The 24,132-nt window shown below is 38.4% G+C and overlaps 2 protein-coding genes and 1 pseudogene across 2 annotated transcripts in view; 1 reads left to right on the plus strand and 2 right to left on the minus strand.

Annotated features, from left to right (window-relative positions):
* DHFR (dihydrofolate reductase) overlaps window positions 1–7,365 on the minus strand; it is a 14,218-nt gene extending 6,853 nt beyond the window's left edge. The window contains exons 1-4 of the mRNA XM_006775482.2: window positions 7,191–7,365; window positions 6,823–6,872; window positions 4,602–4,707; window positions 1,496–1,622 (exon numbers count right to left, since the gene is read on the minus strand). Of these exons, the coding sequence (XP_006775545.1) occupies window positions 1,496–1,622; window positions 4,602–4,707; window positions 6,823–6,872; window positions 7,191–7,354 (447 nt within the window). The 5' untranslated portion in view covers window positions 7,355–7,365. The remainder of the gene's footprint in view (window positions 1–1,495; window positions 1,623–4,601; window positions 4,708–6,822; window positions 6,873–7,190) is intronic.
* Window positions 7,366–7,432: 67 nt separating this feature from the next.
* Window positions 7,433–24,132, plus strand: part of MSH3 (mutS homolog 3) — a gene marked incomplete at its 5' end in the record, with an annotated part of 124,600 nt that continues 107,900 nt past the window's right edge. Inside the window, 8 exons of the mRNA XM_006775579.2 lie at window positions 7,433–7,609; window positions 8,886–9,006; window positions 12,160–12,380; window positions 15,480–15,695; window positions 17,311–17,427; window positions 17,717–17,834; window positions 19,482–19,627; window positions 22,537–22,703. Of these exons, the coding sequence (XP_006775642.1) occupies window positions 7,433–7,609; window positions 8,886–9,006; window positions 12,160–12,380; window positions 15,480–15,695; window positions 17,311–17,427; window positions 17,717–17,834; window positions 19,482–19,627; window positions 22,537–22,703 (1,283 nt within the window). The remainder of the gene's footprint in view (window positions 7,610–8,885; window positions 9,007–12,159; window positions 12,381–15,479; window positions 15,696–17,310; window positions 17,428–17,716; window positions 17,835–19,481; window positions 19,628–22,536; window positions 22,704–24,132) is intronic.
* LOC107184933 overlaps window positions 23,325–24,132 on the minus strand; it is a 6,142-nt pseudogene continuing 5,334 nt past the window's right edge.

The following is a 24,132-nucleotide window of genomic DNA, read 5'->3' on the forward strand; positions in this document are numbered from 1 at the left end:
GAAAAGATATATATTTTGTGTTTGTTATATCTAAAATTCAAAATAAGGGCACAGAAGAAATTTTACTTTACTACAGCTTAGAGTATTATATCATTTATTCTCTTGATCCAAAGAAGTAGATATTCTACCAATTCTTGCTGTACCAAAATTTAGGAAAATTGAGCCGGACTAACCACTGCAGCTTTTGAAAGTCTGTATTAAAGTTTTTGATGTTTGGCAAACCTTTTCTGTAAAGGGTCAGATAGTAAATATTTTAGGCTTTGTGGGCCATGTGGTTTCTCTTACGTTTAGGCAAATGCAGCCTCAGACAATACTAAAACCAATGGCTGTGGCTGTGTCCCAATGAAACTTTATTTATAAACACAGGCTAATTGACCCACTTTGGCCAATAAGAAGAGAAGCCTAAATGTTCTACGAGCTAGTGTGATGTGAGGTAGGTGGATAATGCAGAATTATAACCTGGAGGTTCTACTTCCTTATTATTTACTATACATAGATATATCAAATTCTATAAATGAATTTAATTTTAAGTATTTATATTGTTTAGAAGGTTGTAGAAAAGGAACCTAAGAAACAGTTTTTGTAATCCCATCTAAGATCCTGGTATATCTCTTCTTTCTCAAATAATTTCAGTGCACATATTACCACAAGCCCCCAAAGGGTAGGAGTTGATTTTTTTCCTTCCCATAAATATTAATCTTTCTTGAGTGTTTTATTTTTATTTATTTTTCAAAAATATATTTTATTGATTTTTTTTTTTTTTACAGAAAGGAAGGGAGAGGGATAGAGAGTTAGAAACATCAATGAGAGAGAAACATCTATCAGTTGCCTCCTGGAAACCCCCAACTGGGGATGTGCCCGCAACCAAGGTACATGCCCTTGACGGGAATTGAACCTGGGACCCTTCAATCCACAGGCCAACGCTCTATCCACTGAGCCAAACCGGTTAGGGCATTGAGTGTTTTAAAAGCGTAGAAAAATTCCTTTTACTTTCCTCAAAATTTTTGAAAGCTGTAAGTCATTTGCTGTCAAGAAGAATGAATATTTTCTTTTACATACCTATGTCACAAAATAATGCTTTTTGCATACCCTCACATTATATGAAAGTTTTTTAGGCAAAGTTTTCTGCTTTTAACAAATGCATATACTGGTCAGGGTACATCAACTGAGAGCCCCATCGCTTTCTCAGTAAGAGACATTAGTCCTCGAAGAAACAGGGCTAACTCAGTGTATCAGTGCACATCCAGGGAATAGAAAACAGTGCATCCAGTACGATTCTAAGGGAAGCATTTAGAATGTTTTTTAAATTGGAAACATTAACTATGTTGAATTGGAGATAAACTGGCAAAGACTTAAAAACTAACTTTTATTGACAATGTGTCTAACTTACAGCAGGGAAAATGTGCTTCTTTGCTCAAGACTTAAAAAGTACATATGGCAGGGAAGCTGAAAGAAAGTAGAGTGGGAAAATTCTTTGTGTTTATAAATTACTTACCTTATAAACGGAACTGCCTCCTACTATCCAAACCATATCCACTTTATTTGTTAATTCTGGTTCCTCAATAAGTTTTAAGGCATCATCCAGACTTTTGGCAAGAAAATGAGCTCCTTTTGGAGGTTCACTGAGGTTAAGAGAAAGAATTACATATAATTTCTACAAAAGCCATTCATACTAGTTAAATAATCTGTATGGGAAACAATAATTATAAAACTAAAATTGTTATATAAATAGGAATCCTCTCAACAATAAACAGTTAACAGCAGTATGGCCTAGGACCAATAATTTAACCCACATTTGTGTATGTATTGTCCACAGTGAATCAAAAGAAAATACTTCCAATATCTTGAGATATTTATGGTGGAAAAAATCAGAACAGTAGTTGTCTATGGAGGGATGGCTGGCCCCGCCCCCTGGTCAAACTCCAGGTCGTGGGGACAATTTGCATATTAGCCTTTTATTATATAGGACAGTAAATATTCCATTGTATGGATATAGCATATTTTGTTTATCTTTGATGAACATTTGGGATGCTTCCAATTTTTTTTTAAATATATTTTATTGATTTTTTACAGAGAGGAAGGGAGAGATAGAGAGTTAGAAACATCGATGAGAGAGAGACATCGATCAGCTGCCTCCTGCACATCTCCTACTGGGGATGTGCCCGCAACCCAGGTACATGCCCTTGACTGGAATCGAACCTGGGACCTTTCAGTCCGCAGGCCGACGCTCTATCCACTGAGCCAAACCGGTTTTCGGTGGGGATGCTTCCAATTTTTAGATATTATGAATGATGCTGCTGTGAACATTTGTGTACAAGTTTTTGTGTGGTCATATATTTTCATTTCTCCTGGGTATATACCAGGAGTAGAATTGCTGTGTCATATAACTCTATGTTTAACCTTTTGAAAAAGTGCCATTTTGTTTTCCAAATGTGGCTGTATAGCATTCTTTTTAAAGCCACAACTTGATAGTATAGAAAGCTATGAAAAAGCATTTTCCCCCTAAGATGTATTATGTAAATAGCTACTCAAAATAACTAGTATGGGCAGCAAATTTTGGGATTATCTTGAGGATTCAGTTTCTTCTCACATGGGGAAGAGGTTGGTGGTGAAAGATTGTCTCTGAAAATTCGCAGGAGCAATAGTGATTTTCATGTGCAAAGCCTTTCCCTTTTATTCAGGACCCAGTAGTACCTGGTACATAGTAGGTGTTTAGGATATGTGTGGAACTGACCAGCAATCGACCAGAGAAGCAGAAGGCAGGATTAAAAATAAACTCTAAATTTTTTCCCTAATTGATATCCCTAGTTCCTTTGTATGCTTGACAATGACGACTTTACATTTTCTGCCTATAAATAAAAAGTGAAATACACCAACAAATATTTTATATAAATATATATTTAACAACCAGACCCAATTACACATAGCACAGAGGGGTCATAAAGAAATTAGACTTATCGTTTGAGGAGATTTGCTGTCTCAAATGAACATCTCTCCCACTGAGATTTGTTTTCCCTCAAGCTAGCCATAAATAAACTTTAGTATTCAAGAATATGTTATTAACAAGTTCCTGGAAATGGCAATACAGTTTGTAAACTTGGATTATACCAAGTAGAGGGTAATCAGAATATCCTAGCAACCAGGAGAAAGAGAACAGTATAAAAATTGAGGAAAATGGCAAGATGCATCTTACCTAATAGACAAACATGTAAATTGGCCATACCTTCACTACACTAACCAGCCAATCAGAAGAGTATGCAAATTAACACAACAAAGATGGTGGTTAATTTGCAAAGGTAGGTGCAAAGTGTCAGAGTGAAGACTGAAGGCAGCTCCGGCCGGAGCGAAGGCCTGGGTCCCAGGTGCTGGAGGAAAACCAGTGCTGGCAGCCAGGGGAAGGGAAAGCCTCTTGCATGAATCTCTTCGTGCAACTGGCCTCTAGTATCAATATATTCCCCATCACCGAAAGACAAGCAATGCAAATATTCTCGTACACTTTCTCCCAGGTTTTTACCTATGCTATTTTAGGAGGGATCTGTGAGAAAATCTATAGAAGCCTGAACCCGCTTAGCCTATGTTGGTGTCATGTTTTTTCCTTCCTATGGTTTGATGGCCTTTGATGTGTTCACTTGGCTAGGCTATAGTCCTGTTCTAATCTAGGTGTTGCTGTAAAGGTGTTTTATAAATGTGACTCAAGTTGAGAATGGATGGCTTTAATCTGGGTGGGATTCAATCAGGTGAAAAGCCTTAAAAACAGCTGAGGCTTCTCTGCAGAAATTTCACCTGCAGACATCTACTTCAGCCCTTGAAGAGTGCTAGCCTCCCCTTCCTGATGGCCTGCCCTACAAATTTTGGACTTGCCCAGCCAGCCCCCACATCTGTAATCCAATTCACTGTAAGTTATTGTTATGATCACATTAGTAGTTCAAGAAACAACAAGTACCATGCCAATCCCAAACTTTTCCTTAAGGTCTAATTCAGGCCAATCACTCCCCCAAACAAACAGACCCCCGAGGTTTAGAGAATTATTTTCGTGGGTTAGGACCAATGTAAACAACAACAAAAATATAGAAATCAGGATATATCACAAGTGGGATAAATGACATGGAAGCTACGGTGAAGGCAAAAGCACTGGAGTTGATTTCATAGGTAGTTTTAATGCTATTAAACCTCCTCCCCCGCTCCTGTTCATTTCCAGGCAACAGGAACTAACTCTATTAGCCTGGAGGGCAGATAAATTCATAGCAGAGGACAATTGGCTGTACAAAAAATATGTATTTTGATTCTTTGTGCAACTGAAAAGATTTATTAATTTACATTATATAACTGATATTTGACCCTTCTGAATTGAATGAGTAATGGTTCAAGGAAACCTGCAATTCTGTTATCATAGTGAGATTTAATGCAACTTTTTAAGGTGATGAAATCACCCACTTAGGCAGCAGAATAAGTTGTAACTGCTTATTCATTTTCTGTAATCACCTATGTAGTATTAAGCAGCTTCATCAATAGCTACATTCATAGTATTTTGTCATATACTGACCTCATCATAAGAAATGGGACATGGTTTTCTTGTGCTGAATTTATGTGGTAGTACTTACTTGAGTTCTCTACTGAGAACTAAATTAATCCTGTCCTTTAAAGGCCGATTCTTCTTGGGAATGGAGAACCAGGTCTTCCTACCCATAATCACCAAATTCTGTTTACCTATAAAATCACAGAGAGAAGAGATATATTTTGGGAGTATATATGTGTATATATATTCATATATTTGTATGTATGTATTTATATAATTATCATATTGACATCTAGTGGAACTGCTTTAAAAAAATTAAAAATTTTAACAGCCTTACCAAAATTTATCATTTATCACCCATTATCTAAATATAGTAGTTATTTTCCCCTTTGGCTTTATCCAATTTATATGCAATATAGTTTTAATCAATTGCAGTCATGTATAATATAATAGTGAAAAGCAAAATTCTGCTATCTACTAAGCAAGTCTTGTTAATCTTCTGTGCCTTACTGTCCTTATCTACAAAATGGAGATAACATACTAGTTCATACTTCTGGGATTGTGGGGATTGAAGACTTTGATCAATGTTTGACATCTAAAAAGTACTGTTCAACTGTACTTTTAATACAATAGTACTCATGTTTGTGTACTTTGTAGATTTACAATAATAGTCATACTTTTAAATATAACTGCTTAATATTCCATTCAATTAGCTAAAATACTTTCAATTTGGAAGACCTGGGGGTGGGTGGGTAGGGGTTGGGTGGAGAGAGGTAAAGGGGGAGGAAATGGGAAATATCTGAAATACTGTCAACAATAAAAAATACATATATAAAACAAAATAAAATGCAGACATATTTTGCAAGAATAAAATAAAATACCTCCAATTTGTGCCTCTTTCCTTAAAAAAAAATTTATATACAGAGCTTCCATTTCTGGTAGAATTTAGGAGAAAAAGCCTTGTGAGTCAGATCTCTGGATCAAAGGAATACACACATTTTTTGATTCCTGAATTAGCTTGATTTTTAAAAAACCACTAATATTTACAAATGACAAGTAGTAAGACTAGGCATTTTTCCATATTTTGTTTCCTATTTCCAGACTACTTAGGATTGTTTTTTAATCTAAAGATTTTTAAAAATATATTTTATTGATTTTTTACAGAGAGGAAGAGAGAGAGAGTTTAGAAATATCGATGAGAGAGAAACGTCGATCAGCTGCCTCCTGCATACCCCCTACTGGGGATGTGCCCGCAACCAAGGTACATGCTCTTGACCGGAATTGAACCTGGGACCCTTCAGTCCGCAGGCTGACGCTCTATCCACCGAGCCAAACTGGCTAGGGCATAATTTAAAGATTTTTAATTGATTCTGAGAGAGAGGAAGGGAGCGGGAAAGAGAGAAACATCGACTGGCTGCCTGCTGCACCCCCCCACCCCCCAGAGTTCAAGCTCACAACTGGGGCTTGTGCCCAGATCTGCCTCTAACCAGCAACCTTTAGGTGCATGGGACAAGCCCAACCACCTGAGCCACACCATCAAGGGTCAGACTACTTGGGATTCTAGAGGGTGGTTCATTTCAATTTTTTGGCTTCAAGCTCTTGCCATTTTTGTCTCCGTCAGTGACCTAAGTGCAAAGTCCAAGAACTTGTATCTGCTCTGCTCAAGTTATGCTGCACCTGCTCCTTTCTATTTCCCTGTTTACTCTGCTATTCCTCCTCCTATGACCAAATATTCACCTTAGGTTTTAAATGGGTATCCCCTAACCCCATATTATTTTCTTTCGTTATCCTCTTCTCTTTAATGTCTCAATTCACCTAGTACCCTGCGCCTGAATATCCTACAAGCATCTCAATATAGTTACAATTGCACCCTATTCTCCCTATCACCCAGACTCAAACTGAAAACTACAGAGTTCATCCTTCATGCCTTCCTGGCATCACCTTTAACTTCTTCATCTCCAAATCGAGTATCATGTAATAGTTCTTTGGACTTTTACCCTCGCCTCCGCCTTAGTTCAGGCCTTACCTCGCCCGGCCCGGCGGCTATTTCAAAGGCCCCCTCTGGTCTCCAGAGCCAACCTCTATCTAGCTGCCAATCTGTCCAATACGTCAATTGTACGCAACCCACATAAAATGTCAAAGAAGGTTTATTTTTGAAAAAGTTTAATAAACATTGGGAATTGCATACAGATCAACGGTAAGACAGAAAGAAGGTCCTGCTTAACATGGAAAACTACTTTTAAGTAAAATTTGCACAAGTAAAAAAAGACCCTTGGGGAGTCTCGATCACTTAAAAATCCCGTTACCTTCTGCTGAAGAGGTTGTGGTCATTTTTTGGAAATACTTGAATTCATTCCTACAAGTTAAAGAAACACAGCGTCACTCAGAACGTTTTCCCGTGGGCTCCAGCTCTACCACCCCTCAAAAAGTGCGAGGAACGGGGGGTCTCCAGGACTGGACTTTGTTCCGGGCAGGGCGCCGCGGGGAAAACGCCTCGCGGGGCGGCAGGAGCGGGACGGAAACCAGTAACTTGGCTTCCCGGCTCTTGGCGCGGAAGGAAGGCCTGACCCAGCCCCTGGCAGTTTGGGTCGCAAGTCCAACCCCAGCGCCAACCCGTCCAGGTGCCTCGATCTAGGGCAGCTTGCACACCAACCACCCCCGGCCCGGCAGGTACCTGAGCGGGGGCCAAGGCAGGTCTCCGTTCTTGCCGATGCCCATGTTCTGGGACACAGCGGCGATGCAGTTGAGAGTACGAACCATGACGGCGGCACCAAAAGCCTCGGAGCTTGCTAGCCACACAGGGACTTGGAACTGAGCTTGGCGCCAAATTGGGGCCATCCCGCCCCCTCGGTCCCCTATATCATGATATGTGTCGTAGTAATAATTCCAATGAAGAAAAAATAAAACAGGGTGAGTTTTCTGAGTGCGGCTGGCCCAGCCCCTGCAAGGCAAGCAGTTTTGAGCAGATTCTTCCAGTCCAGGGGGAGCCTGAAATCCACCTCCTCCCCCACCAGTGCGGTGGAGGGCGAACCTGACGCTGACTCCGCAGCGCCTCCAGCGTCGACTTTCCAGCCTTGGTCGCGACCACACGTGGTGGGTGTGGCCCAGGATTGGGCGGGCTCACCGGGGAAGGGCGGGACTAGGGGGCGGGGCGGGGCATGTGGGTGGAGCGGGAGGAGGCGGGGCCCGTGCTCGAGAATTAGAGAGTTGAAGGTGCCGGAAGAGAAAGGGGCGGATCGGGCAGGTGAGGAGGGGAAAAGCCTGGCCAGCCTCCATCCTGAGTGTAGTTCAAAGATTATAGTTTCCACTGGGAAAATAGACTTGAGGCCAAGATCACACGGATTCTTACTGGCCGACCAGAGTCAGGAACTCAGGTCTCCTGACTCCCATTCTGATGAGGGCGGGGGCCTGTGGGCCAAGGATACATCTTTTAAGCTACATCCAACCCCCCCACCCCCCCATTTTGTCCCTGGATTGAATATTAAGAGGAGTTTTATTTATCTTATTTATTCCGGTTTTGTTAGGTGCCTCCCTTCAACTGACTAAAATAAGTAGTTGTGGGTTTTTTGTTTGTTTTTTACCAGGGACACTGCCCCTCCGGGGAATGCCTGAGGGTGAGCTCTCACTGGGGTCCCTGATACAGTATTTCTCAAACTGAGGGTGTTGAAGGGGATTGCAGATTGGCTTTCAACTACCTTCTAAGTTTTAATGAGGGTGACAGCTTGGCTGCTTCAAAATCTTGTTTCCTTAATTTATATTTTTTCCATAGAGTGATTGGTTCCCTCCTGTTTTAGTTTTTTTTGACAGGAGTCTACATTTTTATGAATTTACCAAGATTTTATTTTATACCCACCATGTAGAGGGTATCTGATGAAGGACTTAAATTTTTGACAGGCTTCCTGCCAACAAATGTTCACAGTCTTGTGGCATCTTCAGTGGTGAACATAAAATATAAATTACAATTAACATTTCAAAAGTGATACTGCTCTTTTATTGTCTATCTAATTCCACCTTTACTAAATAGTTTTTCTCTTAAAGGTATTTTATTTAACGTGTGTAAGTAGAGTAATTCAAGTTCTATAACTTGAAATAGGTGAAGGCTGCCTGAGTAAAGTGGCAGCCTTGGTTCTGATTAATCCTAGCAGGACTTGAGAAGCTGAGGCTCATGGCCCGTCAGTCTCCACCTTGTCTTTGATGATGGTAAAAACATTCACCCATAGGTCTTTTCAGAAGTCCAAGTAGGTGATTGTAGGAAGGCAGGATGGCAAGGACCTTGCTGTCATTCAAAAGTAAGGTTTAAATTATTTTGCATACATAGTGTTTTGAGATTAGAGAGATGACACATCATTTTCTCACTTGCCTGATACAGGTTGCGGAAATTGACAGAAGTACAAAGAGACCACTAGAGGATGATGGGCCTGTTAAGAAGAAAGCAAAGAAAGTCCAAGAAAAGGAAGGGCAAAGTGATTCAGTAACGTCTGGGAACCCTGGTGAGTTCTGTGGCAATGATTTTTTCATTCTCACCAGTCATGGCTCTGATATTCTTGCATTATCCACAGGGCAGAGGAGGCGATTTGGAGAGTTTTGCCATCTTTTTCCTTTGTGGCGAAAGGCCTCCATTGTGCTTGAGTAGAGTGGACCCCTCCATAGTGGTGGTGGTGTATGTTAGGAGGTTGGAAGAGGTAGGGGCTGGAGTTCTGCAGTTTGGCTGGAGTTCCGTCTAGGTAATTTTTGTCCTGATTATAAAAGTAAAACATGTTTGTTATAAGAAAAAGCAATACCGAGATGTAGAAGGTTGACAGTGAAAGACCCTGTAACTCCTCCCTTTCAGTGAGGCTTACTGCTAATTTGGAGGATACGGTATATTCTTTGAGGTTTTTCTATTTATACACTTGTATATGTACACACATAGACCCACAAATTAGGTAATATCTTATAAGTTGTTTTATATGTATATGTTAATTTGCAACTATCTTTTTCCACTTAGCAGAACATTTGGACGATTACCAATGTCAGGACATGTAGATCTCCCCTGTCCTTTTTTTGGTGTGGAACTGCTTTTTCTGTATGCGAAAAGGTCTTGGATGAAACCATTCCTGAGGTCCTAGACCTCTATATGTGATGTTGGATATATTGGTGGGTGAGCAGATTTTTCTCTGGTTTTGGCCTGGAGAATTTGTGATAAGGGAAGACAGAAAATGCTTCTTTTTTTATTACCCTCATACCTGAACTGATATAAGGCTTTCTGAACTGACAACAGCTCAGGAATGAAGCTTTGTGGTGGAATCTTCTGTGGGAGTAGGGGAGCAGATTAGGGAAGGATGGTAAGGAGGGCATGAAAGTGCTCCATCAAGGGGTCTCACCACACACATACTAAGTCCTTGTCCCTAGGCCCACATTGCTCCAGATCTGGCTAAATGAACTCTGAAGCTTGTAGAAATAAGGTCATAGAAATGGAAGTTTTTGAAATATGAACTTTACATACAGTTTACTTAAAAAAAAAATAATGGGAAGAAAAGAGGAGCATCCACCAGCCAGAAGAGTCGCTGGCTACTTCATCTTAAGTTTTTTTTATTTTTTTATTTTATTTTTTTTTAAATATATTTTATTGATTTTTTACAGAGAGGAAGGGGGAGAGAGAGTCAGAAACATCGATGAAAGAGAAACATCAACCAGCTGCCTCCTGCACATCTCCCACTGGAGATGTGCCCACAACCCAGGTACATGCCCTTGACCGGAATCAAACCTGGGACCTTTTAGTCCGCAGGCCGACGCTCTATCCACTGAGCCAAACCGGTTTCGGCATCATCTTAAGTTTTTTTTAATTACAGTTGACATTCAGTATTATTTTATGTTAGTTTCATGTGTACAGCGTAGTGGTTAGACATTTATATAATTTATGAAGTGATTCCTCCTGATAAGTCTAGTACCCACCTGGCACCATTTATAGTTATCACAGTATTGTTGGCTACATACCACATGCTATACTTTACTTCCCCATCACCTCAAGTTTTTTAACATGTCAGTTTTAGATATTTCTTCTTTTGTAAGATTTGCACCCCGCCTCCATCTTAGGAAATTTTAAAAAATATCCTTAAGATGGAAGCCCTTGTATAATATACAAACTTACACTGTTGAAGATTGATTCAAGCATATATTTGGAACGGAGAGAGTAATAGTAAATAGAATGAATATATGCAATTGGAGGGATTCAAATAGACATTTTCCTAGCCATGAGATTAATAGGCGATAAGATAAAGTATACATCTGAAGAGAGGTTTAAATATAAATATGAAAAGTTTTAAACTTTTAGAAATGAGCAAAACACAACTCTTGCCTTCAGAGTGTTTTTGCTTTAAAAGGGAAGGTAAGGGATGATAAATGCAGCCCCAGTTTCCTTCTGTATAATAGCAGCTATCTAGTATTGCTGTAAAGGGTAAAATAATGTTTTCTGTTATATAGCAAATAACCAGTAAATGTACAGCAAATAATCAGCTTCCCTTCTTTTATGGATTGATTGCTTCTGGAGTAAGTGCTAATTGGCAGACTATGGTAAGTGCTATGGAGAGATATGATCTGTTACAGGAACATAGAGAAAGAAAATGATCTTTAAGCTGGGGAATTAGCAGAGCGTTTCATGGGAAAGGTAGCTTTGAGATGGCTCTTGATGAAGAGTACAATTTTGACATGTGAAATTGGGGGCCGGGGCTTACCAGGGAGAAAGAATAGTGTGAGCAAAGCTGTGGAGGCGGGAAAGCAGGTGTGTCTGGAGTGGTGATCTGGTTTCATTGTGCACTCCTGGTGTCAGTATCTTTAGGTCTTTCCATTGGGCTGGTCAGAGTTCCCAGTCCAGTCTCCCAGCTCCCGCCTAGGGGAGAGCTTCGTTCTGCGAAGTGGCTCTCAGAAGAGGTTGTGTTTCTCATCATATAGTCAGACTGTATTTCCATTAGTGTGTCCTAGCATACAGTAAGACTGTATTTCCATGAGTATTCTGTTTGTCTTAGGCACAGTACTGCATCTCAACTGGGCCTGATTTACCTTTTCCAGAGAATTCTGCAATCCTCTGTTGGTGTGGAGGAAGGACAGCTGTCCGTGAACTTAGAGTAGGCTAAGGGTGTCTAGGGATCAAATTCCTTGGAACCAGCCCTCTTTATTTTATGGTAGAACTTCCCTTCATTCCATTTTTCAAAGCTACTGGTGCCCTAATTCCTGAACCTTTTAAGCATTTTATGTTGTAAATATAGGACTGGTTCTTGGTTTTCTTCACTACCCGTTTAGGCTTTAGCTTTCAGGTAAATAGGTTTTGCTCATTCATTTTTTTTTCATTTTAGCTTCAGATATTTCATTTGCAAGTCTCACCTTTCCTTTTTTTTTCTGTACTTATGGGCAAAGAAGTTTTTTGTGTTTGTTTTTTTAAAGCAAAACCCTGTAGTTTCTAGTGGGCTTTTAGGACCAAGTGAAATTAGAAATATGTTTCAGGTATGCCATCTTTACCCTGAACCCAAGTTTCTTTATTTCCTTATCAATATCATAGCTAGAGTCATTGCTTAATACAAAACTCCCTCTTACAAATACTGTGCTGGTGATGAATTGACATGAGACAAAATACTATTGTTATATTTTCTTCTGATTTGTTAACTAAGAGCCAAGGAAATGTTTGAGGACCAGGATTGTTTTAAAGTCTCTGGAAAAATTGAAAGAATTCTGCTGCGATTCCGCCCCTCCTCAAAATAGAGTCCAGAGGGAGCCTCTGCAGGAGAGATTTGCAGTTCTGCCAAAATGTACCGATTTTGACGATATCAGTCTTCTGCGTGCAAAGAATGCCGCTTCTTCTGAAGATTCCAAATCTCAAACTAGTCAAAAGGTATGTAATAGTTATATCCATGAATACCCAATACCTAGAATAGTAGGTTCTGAAGTGTCTTTAGGTTCTGTGGGTCCACTCAGGGCATGGTTCCCAAAATTGGCTGATCCCTTGAATTAGTTGAAGGAACGTTTACTTTTTTTGATTTTGAAATCCCTAGAGATTCTAATTTACTGTGTATTAAGGAGGAATGAATTGGTTTGTATTAAAACAAAATAAAGCAAAAGCCTCAAGTGATTCTGATGTATGACCTCTGGATCAGAAGCTGTTCACTGACTTAGGGGATTCTTTCTTGATAGTACAAGCACAGTTTCTTAACAGTCCTCCTTATAATTTCCATGATTAGCCTGGACAGTCATGATGGGCAACTTATATTGATGTTTTGAGGTTTTCAAAGGTAAACCAACTGAATATGGGTCCTTCTACTGTTTTATAACTTATTAATGTTTTTCATCCTTGCAAAATCTGGGAATTTAACTCTTGCTCCATCATGGAATTCTGCAATTCAGAATAGTGGTTTTCAGCCCACCTTTAAATTAGAATCCCTGGAGAACTTAAAAAAACACTGATAGCAAGAACTTTTTCTTAAAATTATATATTGGTTTTCAATAAGAATTGAGCATGGGTATTGTTTAAAAGCTCTCATTTTAATGTGTAGTCATGGTTGAGAATGACTGAATTAGAGTTTTTTTTAAATTTACATTTATTTGAGTGATTTAAATCTAATGAAATCAATAGATTCTTTCCTCAGAAAAATATCAAGCTAAAATCCATTGACTTACCTTAGATCATCAGGGAAAAAAAGGTGTTTTGTTCTTATTTTTAATTTCTTTTAATACTTAAAGCAGTTAACCAGAGTGTGGTAGTCACAAAATATAGAGGCCATAAATCAAAGAACTTATAAACTTGTATGCATAGCCCATGGACATGAACAATGGGGTGGTGAAGACCTGGGGTGGGGAGGGTACAGGCTGAGGGGGGGAGTGGGAAGAGGCATAAAGGAGGGGAAAATGGGAGACATTTGTAATACTGTCAACAATAAAATAAAAAATATAGAGAGAGGTTAAAAAAATTTGTCTATTGAAGCTCACAATTTATTACTTGGAGGATTTGCTCTAGGACTTCACAAGAGCCTATCTACTATAGCTTTATGCATAGAATGACCCACTTGGCATTTTTGATTCATAGAAAATTAGAAGACACCAGTTAGAAGGGACCCCTAGAAGTAGTATATGGGTATTATTACAAGTGATAGCTGAGTATTTGATGGCATAGAAGGGTAAAGAGAAGTGGAAAAAAGCTGCAGAATGAACTTAAATGCCCTGTGGTCTGAGACCCTTAGTGTGGGGTCAGCAACCCCATAATTGTTGATAGGTCCTGAAACTTCCATCTTATTAATCTGATCACTCTGAATTGTCAAGATAAAGTTAAATTGAGTTCAGAATGCCATCTCTGGGAGTATGCAAGAGTACAATATATCTGAGAAGTATTTTTCCTCAAGTGGTGAAAAAAATGTTGCTTAATACTCAAGGATACAGATTGACTTATACATACATGAACCTTTTTCCTGGGTACCTATTCTCATTCCATATATGAATAAGGACTTTATAGTAAATCCCCCCTCCCCCCCCAGATTTTTAATATGTAGTATTCTTAAAGTTTACATAAAAATCATGAAAATGAAGTAGAAAATCCCCATCAAAATTAAAAGCAAATACTTTGTCCAGTCTGATAGGGTGACCCACTTTCTCTTGGCACACCTCTCCAGAGCTAACTGTTGGGTTATTGCCGATCTTTACAAGTTGGCTGGGCTACACTTTCAGGTAAATTGCATCTGTACCTGCTGTCCCCGCCAAGCTGAATTTCTAAACATTTAGCAAATGCTCTGTACATGTTCTGGGGTTTTCTCTTGGACTGGAGTTCCCCTCTTTGAGCCATATAGGGCATTTCTCTTTACATCTTTACTTCTCCTGTTGGTCCCTAGTTTTTAGGTCATAGTTTAAATTCCAGGGGTAGTTGGTAAGTTTTTTTAGATGTTGACAGTGACACAGTGACAATTAATTAGAAGTTGGATTTATCCTAAACATTTGTCTCATAAGGAATTTGCTCTAAGCTGTGAATTGCAATGAATTATGGTTTTCATACAGGAAAGCATAGATACAGAAATACTAATTTTGAAAATGTAACCTTGTAGTTTATGCTTTCCAAAAGTTCTTTATTTTTTAAAATATATTTTTATTGATTTCAGACAGGAAGGGAGAGGGAGAGAGATAGAAACATCAGTGATGAGAGAGAATCACCGATTGGCTGCCTCCTGCACACCCCCTACTAGGGGATCGAGCCCACAACTTAGGCACATGCCCTTGACGGGAATCGAACACGGGACCCTTCAGTCCACAGGCTGATGCTTTATCTACTGAGCCAAACCGGCTAGGGCCAAAAGTTCTTTATTTTTTTATTTCATGAAGAATACTAGTAATAAATTAACTGTGTCATTAAATTACACATGGACCTCTTTCCTTATTAAAAATGTGGAGAAGCACTAAAATCTCTAAAGTACTATCACCCCAATAAATTTGATAAAAAAATAAAATCTTTAAATTACAACACTTCTTTTCCAAAAGTTCTAGTCATGGTTCTTTTTGGGATTATTTATGGACATACTATCTTTTAGACTGTGCTTGGAAATGTAGAATATTGCAACTTTAGCTGCTCACATGCCTGTTGAAAGTGATTTTGCTAAAGAGAGACAGATTCATGCCTGCTGACTATGCCTTACACACCTGGAATAAATAATGAAAAGGAAAACATTAATTACAATAGGTTTAATGAAATTAAATGTAAATAGAAGCATACAAAACATTACAATGTTTAGACTTTCAAAATTGCATTAATAATTACACAGTAGTTTAGTTTGGCTCATATTTTTTGGGTCTTTTACTTTGAAAAAATTTTAAACCTACAGAAAAATTTGCCTTAATATACTGTGTGCTCCTCAAATTCACCAATTGTTAGCTTTGTGTCCAATTTGCATTCTCTCTCTCTGGGAACTGATGTTATGGTTAGTATTTTTGAAACTATAAAACTCTTTGTTGCCAGGACAAGACACTTTCTGATCTCAGTCATTTTGGATCATCACATGGGAGTTACGAAAACTTACAGAAAATTTCTGATTCTAAACCACCTAACAAAAGAACCAAAAGCATCTATACGCCATTAGAATTACAGTACCTAGAAATAAAGCAGCAGCAGAAAGATGCAATTTTGTGTGTGGAATGTGGATATAAGTATAGATTCTTTGGGGAAGATGCAGAGGTAAGTTGTTTTTTCAAACACTGTTTCATGTTTTTCTTGTTCAGTCTTAAATATTTTCCAATATTTTGTTTCTTTTTTTAAACTTAAAAAGATGTGAATGTAATTACCCTTTAAAATGCTGTCATTTAAAGTAAAAACTAAAAATAAACACAGACAAACTTGGTGAGTGCTGACTTGTGGGGGGGAGGTGAGGAATTCCTGTTGGAATGTTGGTGCTTATTTCCATGGTCTTAGCTCAGTACCTTTTCATCCATCAAACATTGATTGGATGGATCAGTTAGTGAGTGAACCATAATCATGTGAGTCTTGTGTTTCCTAAAGATTTAAGCAAGAAAAAGTTTTTGAGATGTAAGTTCCTCTGTTTACCCTTAGTTTATGAATTTTCACAGCCAGCATCATTATTAAGTCTGAATGGAAGAGCCTATTAACTCTGCCAGCCACCAACAGATGTTTGAAGTCTTACAGGTCTCTGTATACTAGTCATCTTGCTTTCTTAGTCTAAGTTGAGTTTGTATTTACTGTAATTTTGGGTATGTTAAGACGGTTAGAAGTGAATTTGAGCACTTGATGGCAAGCTTCGGGAAATGCTTTGTTGGAGTCCTGGGTGATTTTGATGATTTCATAGTTTTAGGCCTAGTTGGGTTGCACACCATCAGAGGATGATGAGGTGGCACTTCTGCTGCCTCATGGGTGGGAAGTGAAGACTTGGCCAACTTTTTTTCTTCCAGTTTCCTAAATACTGTTGTGACAGAAAGTGGTGTTGTCTAGTTCAGATGACATTATGCTGTGTTCAGTGTTAAGAAGTTAGACCCTGAAACAGAGAGCATGTTTTCTGCAGGCAGGAACAAATACGTAGCTGGCATCTTATAAGTGAAGGAGTGAAAGGACATGCTGTTCTCTCCCCTTTTCTCTAGGTCAAATGATAGAGAAAATAATACTTTTCTCTAGGTCAAATGATACATTTCTACATTAACTTAAAAGGCTCATGTTTTTCTGAACTAATACAGTTCAGAAAAGGATGGGGGAGGGGAGCGAGAATGCTGGAATGATGAGCGTTCTGTGGCTCCAGTGGGCAGTCTGGGCCGTGGCGCTGTCTAGAAGGATGCAGGGAATCAGGTGGTACTGCCTGGTTCTGCATTTCTATCACTTATACATCATCAATTAGCTAGCCACACCAGGGGGTTCTCTTCTCAAGTTCCTCAAAGAAGCCCTCTGTCCAAGTAGGTTTATAATTATGTATACATTCCTTAGTATCTCCTAATTTTCAGTTATTTGCATGTGGTATCAAATACTTATTCCAATACAGGGAAAGCACAGCCCTTTAAAGTTTTAATAGAGCTAAGGATATAGAAGTAGACCTGTCATATTCTTCTGAGTCATTTCTAGGTACAGATGTTGACCCTGAAGTTAGGCCATGGGAAGGGCCAAAAACACCAGGTTTAACTATAGGCTGCTACACAGGGAATGACTTTTAAACTTTCTATTGATATACCATGCAGACAAAGGACACAAATCCTACGTGTATACCTTGATGGATTTTTAACAAAGTGAACAAATGCCACACAGGGAATCTTAAAATAGAAATTTATTGATATCCTCTTTTTCAATTTTTTAGATTGCAGCCCGGGAGCTCAATATTTATTGCCACTTAGATCACAACTTTATGACAGCAAGCATACCTACTCACAGACTGTTTGTTCACGTGCGCCGCCTTGTGGCAAAGGGATATAAGGTCAGCTTTGTCTTCAGCTTGTGGGAAAGAGGGATCTGATTCTCTTCCAGAGTGAAAACATGTTTTGCACGGTGGTAGTCTCTCATTGGTTTTGGAATTTGGCATTTTGGGAAAGTGAAAGTGTGCATAATTAGCTTTATGTCTTCATGAGCTTTAACGTATTATATATTTAGGGTAAATTTTTAAAAGACTAAGGTAAATGTTTCAGAAATAACCTTTTAAAATCTCAAAACATGTTTAAAAAATTTTCATTACATTTGATATTTAATATTTCTTATTTTTGTTGAAGGTAGGAGTTGTGAAGCAAACTGAAACAGCAGCATTAAAGGCCATTGGGGACAACAAAAGTTCAGTCTTTTCCCGGAAATTGACTGCTCTTTATACAAAATCTACGCTTATTGGAGAAGATATCCTTTTTGAATAGGAAATTTTCTCTTAAATTTTAGAAATCTTTGTTTTAAGTAACATTTAAAAAATATCTGTTCTTTCAGTTGGTATCTTTTTGATGAGATGAGGGGGTATATTACTTTGACCTTTGATTAGTGTGCTACTGAAGAGCTAGGGTTGGTAATGGCTGGAAACAAACATTTTTTTTTCAAATGCCATAGTAAAAGGAGAGTGTATCAAACGTTTAGAGCAAGAAAAAGGACAGTCTCATATAAGATGATAGCAGGTTATCAACTGATTTGCAATCACATCTTCCCCAGGCCTGTGTGGGCAGTGGTTAGGCACTTAGGGCCTGTAAGCTCCTTCAGATCTTCCTAACACAAGACCTAAAAAGTAACTTCTTAGCTTCAAAATGAGAAAAGAAAAGTACAAAGTCAACATACAGTTAATTGCTTATAAAACATAGGCCATCTTCATTAATTGTTAGCTTCATAAAAATTATGTTATTTTAAAAAATGGATTATAGGTGGAGCTTTCTTTCTAAGGATCCTTAGTGTGGACTGTGATTGCTCCAAAATGTATGGTCATTTATAAATTCAATGAGTTAACTTGAAACAAAATGACTTTACTAGCAAAGTCATAAAATTATGTCAGTTTTTTTAAAAACCAAAAAATTATGTATTAAGTGAGATAAGCATGTAATTTAAAGTGTGTACTGTGGGATGGAGTCAGGTCTCAGAATAAAAGAATATAGAGATAAGGTCTTAAATGATACTGTGTGAAAGTAATATTTATTACAGTTTATTGCAAATCTGCATATTTAGAGACCTGCTTAGCTTCTACCCAAATTATGAAGACCATTTTGCTTTATTAATGTCATGAATAGGGGATTGCTGTCACTCAAAATGGACCCCCAAACCATTAACAACTGTGGAATTCCAGGCTGGTCAGGCTATAAGACTGGTAATTTTATTGTTTCTTTTGCCTGAACTTGAGTCTCTTAATCGAAGCCTGCTCCTAAAACAGTACTCTTCCCTGCTTCTCTTTTGCTACTGTGATAGCTTTTATCTGCTGATACCCAAATTGGAGGTCCCCAGACTGACCTTGTCTAAAGTCAGCATTTATCTCTGAGAATCTAATTAATGGATTCAACACACACACACACACACACACACACACACACACACACACACACACACACACGCCTGAATGTATGTTTCTGTTTCCTTTTTAGGTTTTCTTTTCTCCTGTCTTTAAAAGAATTCTCTTTCTATTTCTGAGAGCTATTGGGCACTTTAAAGGAGGAAAGTAATTTATGCTATTTTAGTGTGTGCATGCTTTGACTTATGGAGTTAAATATTAGGGGATTGTTAAGGATTCAAGTCTCAGCATCATCCAAGAAAAGAAGAGGGTTAACATTTGGGCTTCTACGAGGTCTGAGGGCTTCTCCTAAGCCCTTTGGAAGCGAGAAGATAATAGTTGTCGGTCCTCATGAGCCTTGGGGGACATAAGGCATATAGTTATGATCAGAGTAAATCAGAAAAATGAATGCTGTATGGGAGATTTGTGCACAGAGCAAAAATGCCTGGAAAAATAAACCATTAACTTAAAAGGAGAAAAACAGTTAATATTAATGGAAATATATATTTTTCTTTAATAATTATTACATGTGAATCCTTTAGTTCAGCTGGATGATGCTATAGATATCGATGAGTTAATGACTGATACTTCTACTAGCTACCTTCTGTGCATCTGTGAAAATAAGGACAATGTTAAGGACAAAAAGAAGGGGAACATTTTCATTGGAATCGTGGTGAGTACTTTGTAGGTGAAGAATAAATGATAGATGTTCATGGTATCTCGGAATATGAGCAATCATGTATGGTTTATAATGAGGATATCTGATGAAGTATGCCCTCAAGCAATTGTACTTAAAAAATGTTTCCTCATAATTTTATATGTTTAGTTACTAGCTACAATTTTCTCACGTGGATACTTGGCACTCTATGCCGTGGAGAGATCTAGGTAGTTTCTGTTCGTGTGCTTTAGGAGTTTAGGGTTGAAGACAGACACAGTGATAGGCATGGACGTGAACAATATACAGATAGTGCAATAAAACACTAAACGACACATGCATGGATAGCAAAGGGTTTTACAGGTTTCTTCCAGAGGTTTGAAATTAAACACATGATTATGGGATTGTTGTGTATAGATTTGGAGGAAAGCATAGGAAAGGGGTGGGGAAATGATAGTTGGCTAATACAATCAGTCTTCCAAGTAAATGTAATTTGTGAATCAGAGTTTGATTGATCTTGCCTTTTGACAATTTGTGAATAAATTTGCCCGTTTACAGACCTATCTGACTTTTTAGGGCCCTTCAGAACCGTTAGACTCCCTTATTCTGTTGTAGGTTAAGCAAAAATAGGATTCCTTGCTTAAATAATAAGTAATTCTTTTTGTTTTATTTAATTTTGCAATTAGCTGCAATATCAACAAAATTCTTACAACCCACTGTCTCCAAAGTACTTTTTAATACCTTATTCTGGTATTAGTAACTTGACATTTGCCTAACCAACTCAGCCTAAAGAACAGAGTTGCTAGTATACAACTTAGTGCTTTTAAAAGTACCCTCTGACCCTCTGCCAAAGCTAACACTTACCTCTCAAGTGTTTTATTGGGACCTGTTCTTGACCTCAATGACCCTTTTGGGTTGATGATATCCAGAGCCCTGGGTCCCAGCTGCACCTCTCTTTTGAGCTCTAGGCTCTTGCATCCAACCCTTTATTGGACAAGGCACTCAGAATTTGCCCTGCCCTCTCAAACTCAGCGGGGCTGCGATCGAACTCTCCTTCCTTTACCCTGAATACTGTTGTTACTGGGTTTGTCCCCATCGTGAGGAGTTTCGCATGTCCCCCAGTCAGTCCCTAAGAATTATCTGATAGTCTGAAATAAAAGGCTTTACTGTTGTAGTGCCACTGCATCCAGGCCCTGTACCTTCAGCCTGGGCAATGCAGTTTTACACAGACTGACTTGGGTTTCTCCGTGTCACATTATCACACAGAGTAAGAGATGTTACAATATAGACCATTTCTCTGATTTAAAAAAGCAAAGGGGGATTTGTCTGGCTGATAAATTTGTTACTTGAACTTCTGTAAATGGCTTTTATAAACGTTGTGTTTGTAGAGTGGGAGATAAACTTACATATGTATACTATTATACTTTAGTCCAGCTACCTGGACACTAGAGGAAGGCCTTCGGGCTAGAATTAAGGAAATTGCTTGAGCCAAAATGAAGGATTTTTTAAAAAATTATAAAATATTCAAGAGGAAAAATGCCTAAAACAGGATGCATAAATACAGGGTAGTGTGAGATAACCACTGAGGTCGAGAAATATAACACTGCTTACAGAAGGGCCCCTTCCCTCCAGCAGTTACTGTAATCCAGATTTCTGTGGTAATAATTTACTTGCTTTTGTTCCAGTTTTACCACCTTAAACAACATACAAATGTGAACATATTATATGTATTTTTTGGGGGGGGGTGTCTTGCTGCTTTTGTTTGCAAAGCACTATTTGTATATGAGATTTATTTACATGTGTTACTGTAGTAGTTTTTCCATTGTCATTTGCTTTGTTGTATTTCATTTTATGATCTGCAGTTTATTCATTTTTTTTTCTTGATGTACATGTGGGTTTTTCCAGTTTTGGGTCATACAGAGAACACTGTTATAAACCTTTTTGTACATGAAACCTTTTGTCTGAGTTTCTCAAGAGTATATACTTAGGGGAGGAATTGCTGAGTTAGGGCGTATGGATGTTTCAACTTTCCTTAGAACATGCCTGGCTGTTTTCAGAAGCACCTCTGTCAGTTGACTTTCTGTCAGGCACGTGTGGGTGTAGGGATTGGTAATTTTTTTCTCCTGTTGGCTAATACAGTCTGTAACTAGCCCCATACATTTCTGAAGTGGATAAGAGTGTGACCTGTGGAATCAGACTACATGAATCATGGCTCTGTCACTTTATTGCCCTGAGACTTTGGGTAAATTACCTGAGAACTTTTTTTCACTTGATTTAAATCATGATCTTTTCCAGTTTATCTTTGCTATTATTGGCTTGGGGTGAGAGAGGGTGGCTTTTAGTTATCATTATTATTCCCTGGATAGACTCTCTACTTGGGGTTCATTCAGAGTTTGTTGTATTTTTTTTGCAAGAGTTAATAGTTTTTATGTATTAGTTTAATATAATTGATAAGTAATTTATTACTACTCTTGTGGCCAGTTTACTAGGAACATGTCACTTCATACTTTTAGTGATGGCAGATGCTGTTGTACAGTGCTTTATAGTTTACAAAGCATTCATGTTTGTTTTCTGATTTAAACCTTTTAATAACTCTGTGAGGGAAGTAGGCTGGTTTAGTCCCACCTAGAGAGGAGGAAACTGAGGGTTTGGTGACTTGTCACAGTCACTCCATCAGATTTGTTAGATCAGGGAGGACTTGGACTCAGGGTATTGCTCTAAAATCCCTTTTAGCATGGCTTGGATAGTGGTGAATATGACTCCTTATTAAGAGTCTTTGAAAACAGACAGATTTCAGACACTTTAGAAACGGAGTACATACTAGTGAGTGTACCATCTTTGCTATTTCCATGCTTACTTATGCTGTGTCATAGTTCTAATTGGGAGAAATACGTTTTCTGTGACATTGCATTTTTATTTGTTTTCAGGGAGTGCAGCCTGCCACAGGTGAGGTTGTGTTTGATAGTTTCCAGGATTCTGCTTCCCGTTCAGAGCTAGAAACTCGGATATTGCGCCTGCAGCCCGTGGAGCTGCTGCTTCCATCACAGTTGTCAGAGCAAACAGAGATGCTCATCCGCAAGGCCACGGCTGTGAGGTAAGTTGGCCCATCACTGGAGAGCAATGAAGATTCTGAAACTTAGGTTTAAAGTTGTTAAAAAGTTTTTACGTATGCCATGGCCAGGTGGCTCAGTTGGTTAGAGTGTCATCTAGTACACCAAAAGGTTGCAGGTTTGATTCCCGGTCAGGGCACATACCTAGGTTTCAGGTTCAATTCCCAGTCGGAGTATGTACGGGAGGCGACCGATCAATGTTTCTCTCTCACACCAATGTTTCTATTCTCTCTCTAAAAAAAAAAAAGAATTAACAAAATGAACATATCCTGAGGTGAGGATTTTAAAAAAAGTTTTAAAGAAAAACAGAATTACCTATAATATCAGCTTAATGTAGGCCTTTAGAAGTTGATCTTATTAAAGGAGTTTAATGATATTATTTGATAAATAACATTCAGTTTTTGGAGATAATTTAGAGTTCATTTCTTAGAGTGTTTATATAACTTTGAAAATGTCTTATCTGTGCTACAAGTTTTAATTTGTGGTCGTGTCCATGAGTTTGATTTATTAGATCTAAGGTCACACCTCTTATTTATGAGGCAGTGTACGAGGTAGGCACTGTGGCATATGGAGGAAGAAGATGTGGCGGACTTTATAACTAAAAGTCAGATAGTAGACTTATAAGAGATATTGCTTTCATAGAGCTAAAAAGATTAAAATCTCTAAAAAAATTTTAAAAGATAATCTTCTAAAACTTTATTTCCAATATTTCATGTCTTTGGTTTTGTTCATTTTTTTAAGAAAATAACTGAGTGTATATTTGCTTAACTCAGATATACAGTTGACCCTGATCAACTTGGGGATCAGGGGTCCTGACACCCCACCCCGCTATATAGCCGAAAATCTGTGTACTGTATAACTTTTGATACCCTAAAACTTAACAAGTTGGTTAAGTTTCTGAATCTGGGAGGGATTGGTTTCAGGACCCCACATGGTTACCAAAAACTACGCATGCTCAAGTCCCTTATATAAAATGGTGCAAAACAATGCATACAGTTGGCCCTCTGCATCCTCAGATTCCAGCTGTGGATTGAAAATACCATGTTTGATCCTCAGTTGGTTGAATCCACGGTTGTAAAACCTACTGATATGGAGGCTGACTCTATTCATTGAAAAAAATCTATATATAAGGGGACCTGTGCAAAATAAAATAAATAAATGAATGAATGAATGAATAAATAAATGAAAGAGGACCTGTGCACTCCAAACCCATGTTGATCAAGGATCAATTGAGTCAACACTTTCATTTCTGATCTCTACTTATTTTTATAAAACAATAAAAGCAAAATTTAATAAAATATCAAAACATTCTACAAAGACAGCCAGAACTGAATTATTTGGCTGACAGACAGCATTGCCTGGTGATATTCTTCAATGTTTATTCATCAAATGAGATTTAAAAGACATTTGGAA

This window comes from Myotis davidii, unplaced genomic scaffold, assembly GCF_000327345.1.
Source record: "Myotis davidii unplaced genomic scaffold, ASM32734v1 scaffold44, whole genome shotgun sequence".
Lineage (NCBI taxonomy): Eukaryota > Metazoa > Chordata > Mammalia > Chiroptera > Vespertilionidae > Myotis > Myotis davidii.